This window comes from Trachurus japonicus, chromosome 7 (assembly GCF_045865225.1).
Source record: "Trachurus japonicus isolate A0001 chromosome 7, Traja_1.0".
Classification (NCBI taxonomy): Eukaryota; Metazoa; Chordata; class Actinopteri; order Carangiformes; family Carangidae; genus Trachurus; species Trachurus japonicus.
In genome coordinates, this window is record NC_140913.1 from 30,217,257 (window position 1) to 30,231,075 (window position 13,819).

General features: G+C 42.5%; 1 protein-coding gene across 1 annotated transcript; it reads right to left on the reverse strand.

The window, feature by feature from the left end:
* Positions 1-5,386: 5,386 nt before the first annotated feature.
* slc52a3-1 (solute carrier family 52 member 3-1) lies at positions 5,387-13,197 on the reverse strand. The gene is made up of 4 exons (XM_085782784.1): positions 12,912-13,197; positions 9,673-10,777; positions 7,027-7,150; positions 5,387-5,649 (listed from the first exon to the last, which is right to left on the reverse strand). Exons 2-4 carry the CDS (start codon positions 10,680-10,682, stop codon positions 5,437-5,439), a joined length of 1,347 nt encoding a protein of 448 aa, XP_085638910.1. The 5' UTR covers positions 10,683-10,777; positions 12,912-13,197; the 3' UTR covers positions 5,387-5,436.
* Between the last annotated feature and the right edge of the window lie 622 nt (positions 13,198-13,819).

A 13,819-nucleotide genomic window follows, 5' to 3' on the forward strand; every position in this document is an offset into this window, starting at 1 on the left:
GGGGGGGGGCGGGGGGGTTCTGGTCCGGCCTCAGGTCTCAGGTCTCATTTGGGACGAGCAGAGCAGGAAGCGTTTTCATAAATCATTTTCTTGACACCACATCAAGGTTATGTGGTCGACAGCGTGTGCAGCCTGTAAATTGCCTTTGCATTGACAATGCAAAAGCGGCTCCGCGGGGACTTTAGAGAGTTCACTTCCCCCTATTTACGGCTGGAAAATGAGGATGACCTTTTCCCATAACTGTGATAATGGAGCCTTCGATATGAAACTTAATTCTTTACACCTCGTCGTCGCCGTCTGTGCTGTATGTGTGTGGAGGAACCGGCCAAACAGACAAGAGGACCCAGCTTTTGTTTGCAGTTGCAGCGATGCACCGGCGGCTCTGTGCTGCTGCTGCTGCTGCTGCTGCTGCTGCTGCTGCTGCTGCTGCTGCTGCTGCTGCTGCTGCTGCACAGTGTGGAGGTAATAATTAGCTCACTACAGCGGGGTAACAAGTTTGCACCCCCGTCCTGCTGTGCTGCTCTGTAATTGGTCCCCTCATGTGGCACAGTCGGGCCCCAGAACAAAGGGTTCCCAGAGGGGGAATCTATGCTGACCCATGCTGAACCCACCACAACAATGACAGGCAGGAAGCATTTACATATGCTGACAGACTTGTCTCTTCCTCGGGTGGAGTGCTAGGCACTTCATTAAAGCAACATCAATACCTGCTGATGGAAACTGAGGAGTGGGCGCGCGTGCATCACTGTCTGCTCCGAGACAGTGCGGTGAAATGACACAGGGCTGTCACATCCAATTTCAAATAAACAGACAGCATTTATTAAATGAGGTGTGTGTGCATGTATGTGTGTGTGTGTGTGTGTGTGTGTATGTGTGTGGAAATTGATGGGAGAGAGAGAGAGGCTGCGAGACGCCGTCTGAGCCGTGAATCGTCTGCATGCATCAGCAATTGGTTTACCCACAAGCTGTTCACCTGAACATCAGCTGCCAAAATCTGTCGGCCTGCGGGTTCACCCAAGCAAAATCAGACAGTCTGCAAGTGTTGTTTTCTTATTTTTGACCTAAAAAATTGAAGAAAAAAACAAAAAAAAAATGAAGAAGTAGGAGGAAAAACACAGCTTTCCTTTCCCTTTCTTTTTATTTTTTTTAGCACGGTTGTGTTTTTCTCTGTGCGTGTAACATGCTGTATGCCTATAAGCTCGTGCAAAGTCAGGCACAGGTGACATATCTGTCGATTCAGCAGCAGCAGCAGGAGGAGGGGGAGGAGGAGGAGGAGGAGGAGAAAGGAGAAGCAGAAGAAGAAGCAGAAGAAGAGCAGGTGGGCTCGCTCATTCATTGCATCATGCATGGAGCCGTGAATTCATTCTCTTATCCAGTTATAAAGCAAAGCACAAGGGTAAATCCTCCTTCCATTTGACACGCTGCTCATTTAGCTGAGAGGCAGGAGAACGACTGGAAGGAGGAGGAGGAGGAGGTGATGGTGATCGTTGGAGGGTGGATGGGTGGGGGAAGAGGTGGGGGAGGGGTAGATGGAGGAGGAGGGAGGGGGTGGGGGTGGGGGTGAGTTTGCTCTTTGGGAGGTGTCGTCCTGAGCAGATGGACCTCTCAGTGGCGTAGTAAGTGGAGTCTTCACATGGCAGAGGAGACTGCAGGATCTCACAGGACCGGGACTCGGCATCCAGGTGGCCGCGGCCCCTCCTGTCCAGCTGGAGCAGCGATGGGGGCCATCTGACACACACAAAAAAAAATGATACACTTTTTGTTTTGTCTCACAACACACACACACACACACACACACAAAAGCCCTGAGCCAATCAAGGAATTTAGCTAATGAAGCTTGGAGAGCAAATCCTTTTGATTACATATATAAACAACCAAGGTCACGGTGGAGAGCAGCAGCAGCAGCAGATCTTCAGGTGGATGACGTCATTCTCTGTGAAATAAATTAAGATTTCCCATGCAAACACATCTTTTCATTTCTTCAGACTGCAGTAAAAAAAAAAAATTGCTTGTTTCTAGACCGTTTTTACTTCTTTCAAGCATATTTTCACTTGTAATAAGAAAAACTTGTTCCACTATCAGATTTTTCTACTCATTTCAAGTGAAAATATGCTTGAAATAAGTAAAAACGGTCTAGAAACAAGCTACTTTTTTTTTTACTGCAGTCTGAAGAAATGAAAAGATGTGTTTGCATGGGAAATCTTAATTCATCTCACAGAGAATGCTTGTAGTAAGAAAAACTTGTTCCACTATCAGATTTTTCTACTCATTTCAAGCATTCTCTGTGAGATAAATTAAGATTTCCCATACAAACAGCAAACACATCTTTTCATTTCTTCAGAATGCAGTAAAAAAAAAAAAAAAGTAGCTTGTTTCTAGACAGTTTTTACTTCTTTCAAGCATATTTTCACTTGAAATGAGTAGAAAAATCTGATGGTGGAACAAGTTTTTCTTCCTTATTACAAGCATTCTCTGTGAAATAAATTAATTTCCCATGCAAACACGTCTTTTCATTTCTTCAGACTGCAGTGATTTCTCTCTCACACACACGCACACACACACAGTGCAGCAGCGTAGCACACATTACTGCAATGTGGATTCAACAAATCCAAGTGAGAAAGTCCCATCTGTGCTTCTCCTCCACTGATCCCGGCCCCGGAGGCTACGCAGGGCTAATTGTAGCCCCATTTTCCCGTCCTTATCTTTTTTGTTTTTACTCAGTGTCGGGGTCAGGGAAGCTCCCAAGTGACCAGCGGCCGGAGCAACAGCCATCGGCCCCCGCTGAGCATCAGTAATTAGAGCCCTCCTCCTCCTCCTCCTCCTCCCTGTGCTTCCCTGCAGATCCGGGATCCTCTCGCTCTCCTTCTGAAGGGCACGGGGGCAAAGAGGAGGAACAGCTGCTGATGGGAAACCACTCTCCGGTTCCCATGGACGACCAGCGTCTCTCTGAACTCCTCGGAGGATTCGCAGCAGCAGCAGCAGCAGCAGCAGCAGCATCACAGACAGAAAACCATGAAACACACATTAGCATCATTGTTGGGGACCATATTATCAACATTTTGCATCTCGACCAGCTGGTGATTTATTTATTGATCCGTCTGTGATTTAGAGCTGCAAAACGTCTCAGTCTCTGTTTGGACGGCGTCACGATAACATGAGCAGGAGCTGTGATAATAAACACTGAGATTCTCACATTAATTAGAAGAAGAAACTGTTGTAAAGAGTTTGTAAAGGTCAGTTCTCAGAGGTAAACGTAGTAATACACCAGTGTATTCAAAATCCTACTGAAAGCAAAAGTATTTTTGTCAGAATATACTTTATATTCTTCAAAAGTAAAAGTATTCTTGCAGAAAAGTATGAAATGCATTACTATTTATGACAATAACGTAAAAGTACATAAGCATCACTACCAACATACACTAATATACTAAAAGTACCAAAAGTCAAAGTACTTTTTCTGCAGAAAATGTTTAAAAAGCAATTTTATTTAAGACTTTATATTTACTTTAGTACAAAAGTATCAGCATCAAAATATAGTAAAAGTACCAAAAGTAATTGTTCTGCAGAAAAATTAAAATTGCATCATTATTTATGACATTATCTTCACTTTAGTGAAAGTACATCAAAATATACTTAAAGTACCAAAAGTAGAAGTACCTGGTCTGCAGAAAAATAAAAAATGCATCATTATTTATGACGTAATCTTTAGTGAAAGTAGGCTACATCAAAATATACTATACTAAAAGTACCAAAAGTAGAAGTGCACACTGTGCAGAATGGCCCATTTCCAGAATCATTTACATTATATACAGTAATTATACATTTCCTCAAAATGCTTTCGTGTGTAAACATCAGTAAAGTTGCAGCTGCTTGTTTTAACTTCTCTTTGTACTTTTGGGAAACTTTAATCCAAACTGTATCTGTTGATTAAATGTGGAAGTTCAATATAAACAGAATAAAACTGGAGTATTTAAGCTTCATAAAGTTCATGTTCACTGCAGGACGGATCACACACGTGTTCGTTATATTCACCGTCATAAAACGCATCAACAGCCTGTTTCCATAAACGTTTTTCATTTCATCTTGTTCTTGCCTGGTTTTGATTTGAAGGTAAATGTGTCATGTGATCTGTGGGTAAATGTCAGCGTTAAATCCTGTAATTTATTTCCTCCTGTTCACAGTTTTTCCATGTTGGACTTTTATGAGCTGATCTGTGGTCGCTGACGGTTCAGAGCAGATTTCAGAAGAGTGTTTGCTCCATCTAGTGGCGAAACAAACAAACAGCTTCATTAATGATGCAACAGTGAACTTTTACTCTGGAGGGTGAATTAACCAACTTCACTTCAGTGGTGAATTTATTTGTAGTTTTTTCAGATTTGTAGTTTTTTTTTTAATTTTTTTTATTCATCATAGTGTATTAAAATGACTTGGACACAAACACAAATGAAGTTCAGTGCAAACATGGTTTAGAAATCAAAAACAACAAAAAAAGTAAAAATATCAACAGATTTTAACGACGCAGAAGTACATGAAAGGAATATTTGGACATTTTAAAGAAAATATATTAATGCACTTTAATGCAAACGATCAGTATCACACTCAGGGCTGCAGCCTGAAGTGTAATGCATGCTGCTGTTGCTGCTTATCTTATCTTAGTTTAGTTTAGCATGAAGACTGGAAACAGGGGGAAGGAGTTAGCCGGTTCTCATCATTATCAACTAACACGTTACATCTCCATTTGTTTAACCTGTACATAACATGTCTTTTTTACATATATTTTTTAAATTTATGCTTGGATTTAAACAGTTTGAATACAACAGGTGACGTTTAGAGGTGTTGAAGGTTAGCTACTTGTACTTTGGACTGTAGAGGTCGACTGATAGTGGGGTTTTAAAGGCCGATATAATAATGATAGTTACTTTTAGAGCAGGATATCCCACAAAAAAAGGCGCATGACGAGTCGACGGTCCAGAATGAGTCACTCTACATATTTTATTCACAATAACTCCTTTTGTCCCTTGCTACCTCCCATAGCAGACAACTCAGCTGTAGAAAGCTCCACTTCAGTGATACAGAAGGAAGTTTATTTACTATTTAGTTTAGAAAGCAGCATTGACGTGGAGTTTAAATCTAAATAATCTCAGGTTCACAGTGGTGTTTTCTTTTCTTTCAGGTGTAATAAGGTGATGGAGCTGCCGTTTCTGCCAATAACTTTAGTTGATAAAACCTCATATCGGTGCAGATTAATTAGCCAAACAGATTGATCAGTCGACTTCTATTCTGGAGAGAATCTGACAAACAGCTGTTTCTAGTCTTCATGCTATAAACTACGATAACAAACCAACATCACTAGTATAGAGCCATAACACTGCAACACTCCTATCGATCTTTTCTCAGGATAATAAATGAAACTGTCTCTGTCTCTCAGGTCCTCCATCACAAAGGACACTCGGTGTTGCAGAAGTCTCCAGATGTGAACAGCTGGTAGACGTTGACCAGGGGGAACATGGTGACCGAGCCGACCAGCGAGCCCATCTGAGCCGCGGCGCCGCACCACACCAGGGCGCTGTGGCTGCGGTCCCTCAGGATGACGCCCACCATCACCTTGACGTAAGACAGAGTCCCAGTGAAGAAGAGCCAGGACAGCACCTGGTGAGGACACACACACACACACAACACAACAACAGTGAGGACTTCACACACTTCACCTGGGAAAATATGACAAGACACTATGTACAGGCAAAAACACTGTTTTTTCATGCACTGATCAATTTTGAGCTATTGGGCTATTTTTCTTCCTTAACATGTATTCTCTCTCAGAAAAGTCAAAAGAAATGGTAGAAAATCCACATTAAGGTGGTTATTTTGCTTCATTTTGTCTCTTTCATCAGTAGATTTCTCCTAAATTCACCAAAAGTTAACAGCTACAGGTATCATTGTAAAGCTCTCTCTCTCCTGAACAATTATATAGGCTGCAAAAATTGTCATTTCCTCCATATCCGCAACCAGTCGTAAAAGTACGATTTACAATAAGAATCTATGGAATTTTACAGTACAAGTCTTTAAAGGCCGTTTTCTCAAAATGAGTTTTTCCTCAGACTCTGAGCCTGAAATCTCCACTTCAGCAGCACTTACAGACACCAAACCTTCCAGTTTGATCCCTGTCTATATTCTGAAGGTTTTTACAGAGGGGATTGTTGATATATCAATCAAAGCCTGATTTATACAACATTTTATTCCTAAAAACATGGCAAAATTTGATTTTTATTTTTTTTTTAGGGCTGGTGACAGCATTTTCTCATTTACAAAGTGATAAAAAGAGATATCCAAAATCCCCTCTGTAAAATTTTCTGACTCTAATATGTCAACAAAATAAAAGAAGAATTTTGAAAGTGGCTTTATCCATTTTTCAGATTTCGGTTGTGGAAATGGATGCAAATTAGCGCATATTTCATCAGATATCGTCTCATTTACATATTTAAACAGCAATTGTCAATCGACAATCGATTATTTCTATTCCTACGCAATCAATCGTTATTTCTTGGCTATATTTCTCGACATTACTATAAAATTGGCCGTTATTTCTAGACTGTTTCTAGACATTATGACACAGTTAATTGTTATTTATCTGCTATTACTTGACATTATCATGTAATTAGTGGCCTGTAAATTAAAGGGTTACTCTATGTGCAGTTTACACATGTACACGTACCATGCAATAATATCTAGAGACTGAATCAATTACTAGAATGATTGCTGTGCAGCACTGATTGTCCAAGACAAATTTCCCTCTGTGGGACAATAAAGTTTATTTAGATTTTGACACCTCACTAACAGACCAGAAACATGACGTCATGATCCATTATGAGAGAGAGAGTTACTCAACAGGTCTCAGGTGTTTTGTAAAAAGGACGAGTTGAACTTTGCAACAACTGTTTTCTCCTGATAAAGACGCTGAGAAATGTTTCCGACTTGTTTTCTGGGCCACGACGAGTCCGTTACACAATCTGTTTGTGTTTCACTTACAATGATCGCCTCTCCCAGCACAGAGCCCTGAAGCAGAGGACACGGGCTCATCGCCGCCATGGCCATGTTGTAGCTGCCGAACGCCGTCCCAAACGCCGTGAGCACGCCGAGGAACACCAGTGACCTGAAAAACACACACACACACACACATACAAGAGGTTTTTATTATCAGCAGCAGCAGCCTCCTCATTTTCTAGGAATCCACCTGGAGATAAAAAGAAATCTGTCCCTTTGATTAAACTTTATTATCTCACATTAACTCTGGGCCAAGACAATTTTTAACCCTGAGAAAAGAGGCTGTGTTGATGTAAAAAAAACAAAAACAAAACACTGAGACAGGTTTCTGTTGCCTTGTCTTCACACCGGCCTTAATTTTCTAATCCACAGTTTCTATTTCAAAGTCTCTCTGAAGTTAATTTGAGACCTCGGCAGTCTGGATTAAAGCGTTTAAAGCTGCTGCAGAAACACAAAGAGGAAGTTTTAGAGTAAATAGACAAATAAGTCTGGAAGTTAAAGCAGAAAAATAAGTTTGGCTTCTGATTTTCATTTTGTTTTCTCGTTTTTTGGCATACATTTCTTTTTTTTATTTTTAGTCATCCAACAAAAGTCTCATTTTTATTGTGCAATTTTAAATGTTCAGTCTTATCAGTGTTGTAAAGCTGCAGCTGCGTAGATACAGGTCGCTCTGACCCACTGACTCTGCAGTAAACCTGGACACTTGTTTTGAGGTCCCATATTTTACAGTTTGAAGTTTTGATACATAAGAAGATTTATTTATGGTTTTAAGTCCCAAAATCCATCTCAGAAGAGTTTTTAAATCCAGACAAACCTGCTAAGACTCACTAACGCTGCTATAGATGCAGGTGTTAATCAGCATAGAAACACTGTGGTTGGCACCGAAAGAGTTAACTCAATCCACACATGAACCAATTTTCAATTTGTGTGGCCTACTCATGTTTATAACTAGAGATAAAATCCAAGTCACTCCTCTAACAAAAAATAAAAAGCCTTTATTAGCAGCAAACAGCCTTCTTCAGGGTGAAGAATTGTCTCCATTTTTAATGATGTAGGCCTACTGATCTATTTTAACTGTTTTGTCATTACATAACCATCCTAATAAAGGTTTTGGTTTTTTTTGGTTTTTTTAGAGAAGTGCCATGGATTTTTCTTCAGTTATTTGTAACTTCATGTAACCAAAGATCACCCTCGCCAGATACTGAAAAAACTTCTTGAGCACTCTTTCAATATACAATGTAATACAATTCACGATATATATTGATATCAATAGGTATCAGGCTTCAACAGGTTGGTGTCAGCCAATCAACAGAGAGGAGGCTCTGATCCCTCTCTTCTGATTGGCTGTTTTCTTTGTGACTGAAATTACATGTAAAGACTCAGATGATCTAAATCCTGCATTTTTGGATGGGGGGTCCCAGGTGGGCGTTAAAGGAGACATATTCCTCCCCTTTAAAACAAATTAAAGGTGTCTTAAAGTCATGTCTGTGACATGCTTCGGTCAAAATCCCCAAGGATCAAACATCACAGTTCTTTTCACCTGCTCAAAACAGAACGGCTGGTTTCAGTGCCTGTCCCTTTAAATGCAAATGAACCACTGTTTGCCCTGCCCCTTCTACCAGTTGGGTGGTATTATGCAAATTTTACAGTAATGGCATCATTGTCAGACAACTGAAGGAACAGCTCATAAAACCACATGGATTTCAACCTAGGGAGCTTGAAAATTACTGATTTTTTTGTCAATTCTCACATTTTTGGGGTCCGGAAGGCAAACCAAACACCCAAATATATGTTAAAGGGACATATGTGTAACTTCTCCTGTTATCTAGTCACGAAAATCGATTATTTCGTTCAAAAGTATGTTTTTCATTAATCAGTAGGCTAATCACCCCCATCAACAAACTTAAGTGTTCTGGTAAGCTCTGAATTTGCCGTTCATACATAGAGCGGGTAAGCTCAGTGCTGGCTGCCATGTCGTGTCGCCATGTTTTTACGTTCAGTCCATCTGCCGTCTGCCCAGTTTCACGTGAATGCAGCATGAAAATACGATTGAGTTGCTTGCGATATACAACCGCAACGCTAGATGGGAGTAATTCCTACACAATGTACCTTTAAAGGGACAATGAGGAGTTTCTATTTGGTTATAAAAAAGTCTCACGTTAATGTGGATGAATCTACACTACCCACACTTGTTAATGGGCCCATTTTCGATAAATATATCGTTTTGTCTCTATCGTTATTTTGTTATTATTAGTGGTGGCGGAGATACTGGTCGAGCCGACCAGCGTTTCTTTACTTTCGGTTTCGTGGCGAGTCATGAGAATAACGCCGCCGAATCGCCGTTTATGGTCGGAACTACGACTTCGAACCTCTGACTTTAATTCTTGATGAATGAAAACATGAGTCTGTCTTGCGCCGGTCAAAGAATTTCACGGTGCGTGCGGAGGCTCATAAATGTAGTGTGAAAACGCTTCGCTTTTCCAAAACTCCTCGTTGTCCCTTTAAAGAGCCTTCAAGAAGTGACATTTCCATCATACTTCCCCTTTAAAGGCAGTCACTGTTACATTGTGACATCACAAAATTACATAAAGTTTAAAGACTCATTTTGAAGACTTTTTATTTATTTTTTACCTGTTTGGGAAGAACATGGCGACGGTGCAGGCCACCGGGTTGGCCACGGACGCCAGAGCGGCCGACAGGTGATAGGCCAGGTTCCCGTAGGGCATGCAGGAGAACGTCTGCACCGAGGGCAGCAGGCCGTTGGTGGCGCCGTTGACCCACACCACCATGAAGTAGATGAAGCTCAGCTGGTACACGGACTGTTTGGGGCTCTGAGCCGCCACCGCCACCGCCGCCGCCTGGCTCTTCTTCACCGCCGCCTCGCCATCAGTGTCCGCTCCGGGGTTGTCCAGGCCGTAGCTCACGGACGCCACCGTGTCGTCCGGCACCAAGTTTTCCGTGGACAGCTCGAACGTCCGTGGGAGTTTGTTCAGAGCGACGAACGCGGCCAGGCTGATGCTCGTCATGGCCGCCAGGAAGAAGAAGAAAACCTCTGTGGAGAAGTTCGGTGGCAGATACTCGGTGTGCAAGGACCACATGTCTTCTCCACCAACCCCCGTGTGGTTTCCCGTGGAGGCGTTCACACACTTGGCGATGCCCACGCCTTGAGCCAGAGCGACCACGCCGGGGATGAAGCCGCTCAGGCCTTCCCCGATGAAATAGGTGGTGATGTATTTGGCCGGCAGCTGCATCATGAAGGGCAGGAAGGTGACGGAGGAGGTGCAGTCCACCAGCGAGAGGAAGAAGGTGATGATGAAGAAGGCCGTGCTGCGCGGCGCCCCGGCCACCACGGTCGTCCGGTCCCAGAAGAAGGCGAGCAGCACGCAGGACAGGACGCCGATGGAGAGGATGGAGCAGATGACGACGCGCTCCTTGAGGCGGCCGGGGCAGAGCTTGTGCATGAGCGTGACCAGCAGCGGCCCCAGGTTGGCCAGCTGGATGATGACGGTCAGGTAAGAGGGAAGCTCCCAGCCCTCGGGCAGCGCGTTGACGATGAGAGGAAGCTCCACCCACAGGCCGTTCACCGCCACCCAGGAGCCCAGGCCGAAGGCGCAGGCCAGCAGGTGGACGAGCAGCGCCATGATGGATCAGATCAGTGTGGAGAAGAAACTCTGGAGAAGAAGACGATGAAGGACGAAGGAGAAACACTCGGCTCCACCTCTGCTGCGCGTCACATCTACAGAAACACAGAGGCAGGAAGTCAGCTGATGATCTGAGGTCACACGGAGCAGAAACTGGGATAGAGTGATAGTTAAACATTTTGGCAAATTGGCCCATTGCCATAATCCCTATAGTTTTAGCAGTAGGTTCGTTACCTTTGATTGTCGGTGCAAGCTGTTTTTAGAACGGCGGAGCAGAGCCACGAGCTGCTCAGAGCTACGCTACAGAGGCTCATGGGATTTCTTGGTTTCCCTCATCAAACTCATCAAATACACAATCCAACAACTCCAAAACGCTCTGGTGGACAAGTTGTGACCTGCACATTCACCACGCTATGAAATAATAACAGAGCGTTACCAGACAGAGTTGTTTTAGATGGAAATTCATGCAGAACCACTGATGTGCGTTCCCGTCGAGGCAGTTTTTCGGCATTTATCTCTAAAACAACTCTGTCTGGTAACGTTCTGTTATTATCTCATAGCGTGGTGAATGTGCAGGTCACAACTTGTCCACCAGAGCGTTTTGGAGTTGTTGGATTGTGTATTTGATGAGTTTGATGAGGGAAACCAAGAAATCCCATTAGCCTCCGTAGCGTAGCTCTGAGCAGCTCGTGGCTCTGCTCCGCCGTTCTAAAAACAGCTTGCACCGACAATCAAAGGTAACGAACCTACTGCTAAAACTATAGGGATTATGGCAATGGGCCAGTTTGCCAAAATGTTGAACTATCCCTTTAAAATACTGGAGTTTAGTAGCTGTTTATGTGTTGTTAGAATCTAGTTGTTTTTTTGTTTGCTTGTTTTTGGATAAATAAACTTTTTTTTTTGGAAAAGGACATGGAGCAGCAGTGGTCTGTTAATATTGTTATTTGATTTAAAGCAGAAGTAAGCGATCCGGTCGTTTTCGCTAATGCTGCGTTCCAGGCCGGCTTTTGAAACCGTAAATTACGGCTTCAAGTCACAACTTACGAATTTGTAGCGTTCCAGGCAACCCACTCGTGTTTTTCCGACCTGTTTTACCTGTGAAAGTCACTATAACGGCCACTCGTAACTTCCGACCGGTGAACTCGTACCAGATCGAACTGGTACGACTTCACAGGTCGGAAAAACACGAGTTTCCTTGAACGCACCATAACAGTCCTCGTCCCTACGTCACCACATTCACGGCGTCCCTTGGCTGCACACACAGCCCTGCATGCCGTTCTCTCTCCTCATTGGATAAAAACTGTAGGATACGATAAATGTTTTCTCCTCGGCTCAGAGCAGAGCAGAGGGACTGACAGACCCGTGTTTCAGACCAAACACTCTATGTAAGTGATTGCTGTCGGAAGATACAACTATTTAAGACTTATATTAACACAAATATATCACTTACTTCTGCTTTAATGCAGGGGTGTCAAACTCATTTTAGTTCAGGGGCCACAATTTGATCTCAAGTGGGCTGGATCAGTAAAATAAAAACATAATAACCTATAAATAATGAGAACACTTTGTTTCAGTGCAAAGAAGCACATTATTAAGATGTTTAGATTTAATGAACGATCCTTTTACAAAACATTATGAACAACCTGAAATGTCTTAAGAAAAATATTTCAACAACATTATGCCTCCTTCTGTCATCTATGTAATTTTCACATACATTCATCCCACGGGCCGGATTGGGAGTTTGATTTTTGACAAACGGCCAATACACTGGAGTAAAAGTACTTCTTTTCACCTATATACTGAATGATCCCAGGTCATTCATGACTTTCAAAGTGTTACGTGAAGTAGAGCAGAGGTCAGCTGAGGTCAGCGACTTCATCTGGTGTAAGTCACTGTGTGTGCATTCATTTTTATCTCTTTAAACATACGTAAACTTACTCCACTTTTCACTGTTTTGTTGTTGCTCCAAACAGCTGATACAACTTTCACATCCCTGCTGCTGTCACATGTCACTCACAGGCCGCCGTACTCTCCCACACTGACCTCATGCTGATGGACTCACAGTGTCTTGTGCAAACAACCACATGATGTAGAGACATGTGTGTGTTTTTTTAAGCACATGTCACACAAACTGCAGCGTTATTGACGACTGGAGAGTACGAACACATCCACAGCTGATCATCACTCCTAAAGCAAAAAAGGAAATGAAATAATGTAGTAGCTACTCACGAGTGTCTTCAGTCCCTGGAGGTGTGGGATTGGACTCGCTGTCATCTTACATACATGGAGGTTTAGTGACAGAGCTGCTTCACTCTCACACGCTGATGGAAATCACATGGCTGCCGGCGAGGTCAGAGTCCAGAGCCGCTCCGCTGGATAACAGAGGGCAGTGTCTAAAATCCACCGAGCTTCCTTCAAACGCACCAGCTCTTAATTAGGTCAAGTCAGTGAAGCACCTCGAGGTGGCCTTGACATTTCTACACACACAGTTTACACACACACACATGCATTTGCCTGCTGCAGCAGAAAAATGAAATGTGCTGCATTAGTTGTTTTTGGACGTCCAGTCGTCCACACCCACTCAGACAGGATCAACATTACAGGAAGAGGCGGGGAGGGAAAAATGAAGTGTGCTTTTCTTTTTTTCTTTTGTTTTTTTAACCTGCAGGATATGAAGAGTGTAAACTATGTAAAAGAGAAAAAGAAGGAAACGTGACACCAAGATGTGGTATGATGGGAATTTGAGTTTTTTTTTCTTTTTAAACAATCGCCTCCCTCTTCTTTATAGTTATTACTCTGTTTGTAAAATAAAAAAAAACACATTAATTAATTTTAATGGGTTTTTTTGTTTGTTTGTTTGTTTGTTTTTTACATATTTTGATCTTTGTTTCTATTGTCTTATCTATTTCCATAATTTTATCTTATGCTTGTTCACTGATGTTTTCTTCATGTTTTGATTTATTTCCTCAATGATTTTGTATTTTGTGAAGCACCTTGTAACCTTGGTTTTGAAAGGTGCTATAGAAATAAAGTTTATTATTATTAATATTATTAGATTTGGTGTCTTGGGTGACAGATTTAAAAAGAAATGGCCTGAGAAATGTCACTTCTAATGATTTCTGGCTGGATATCCATGT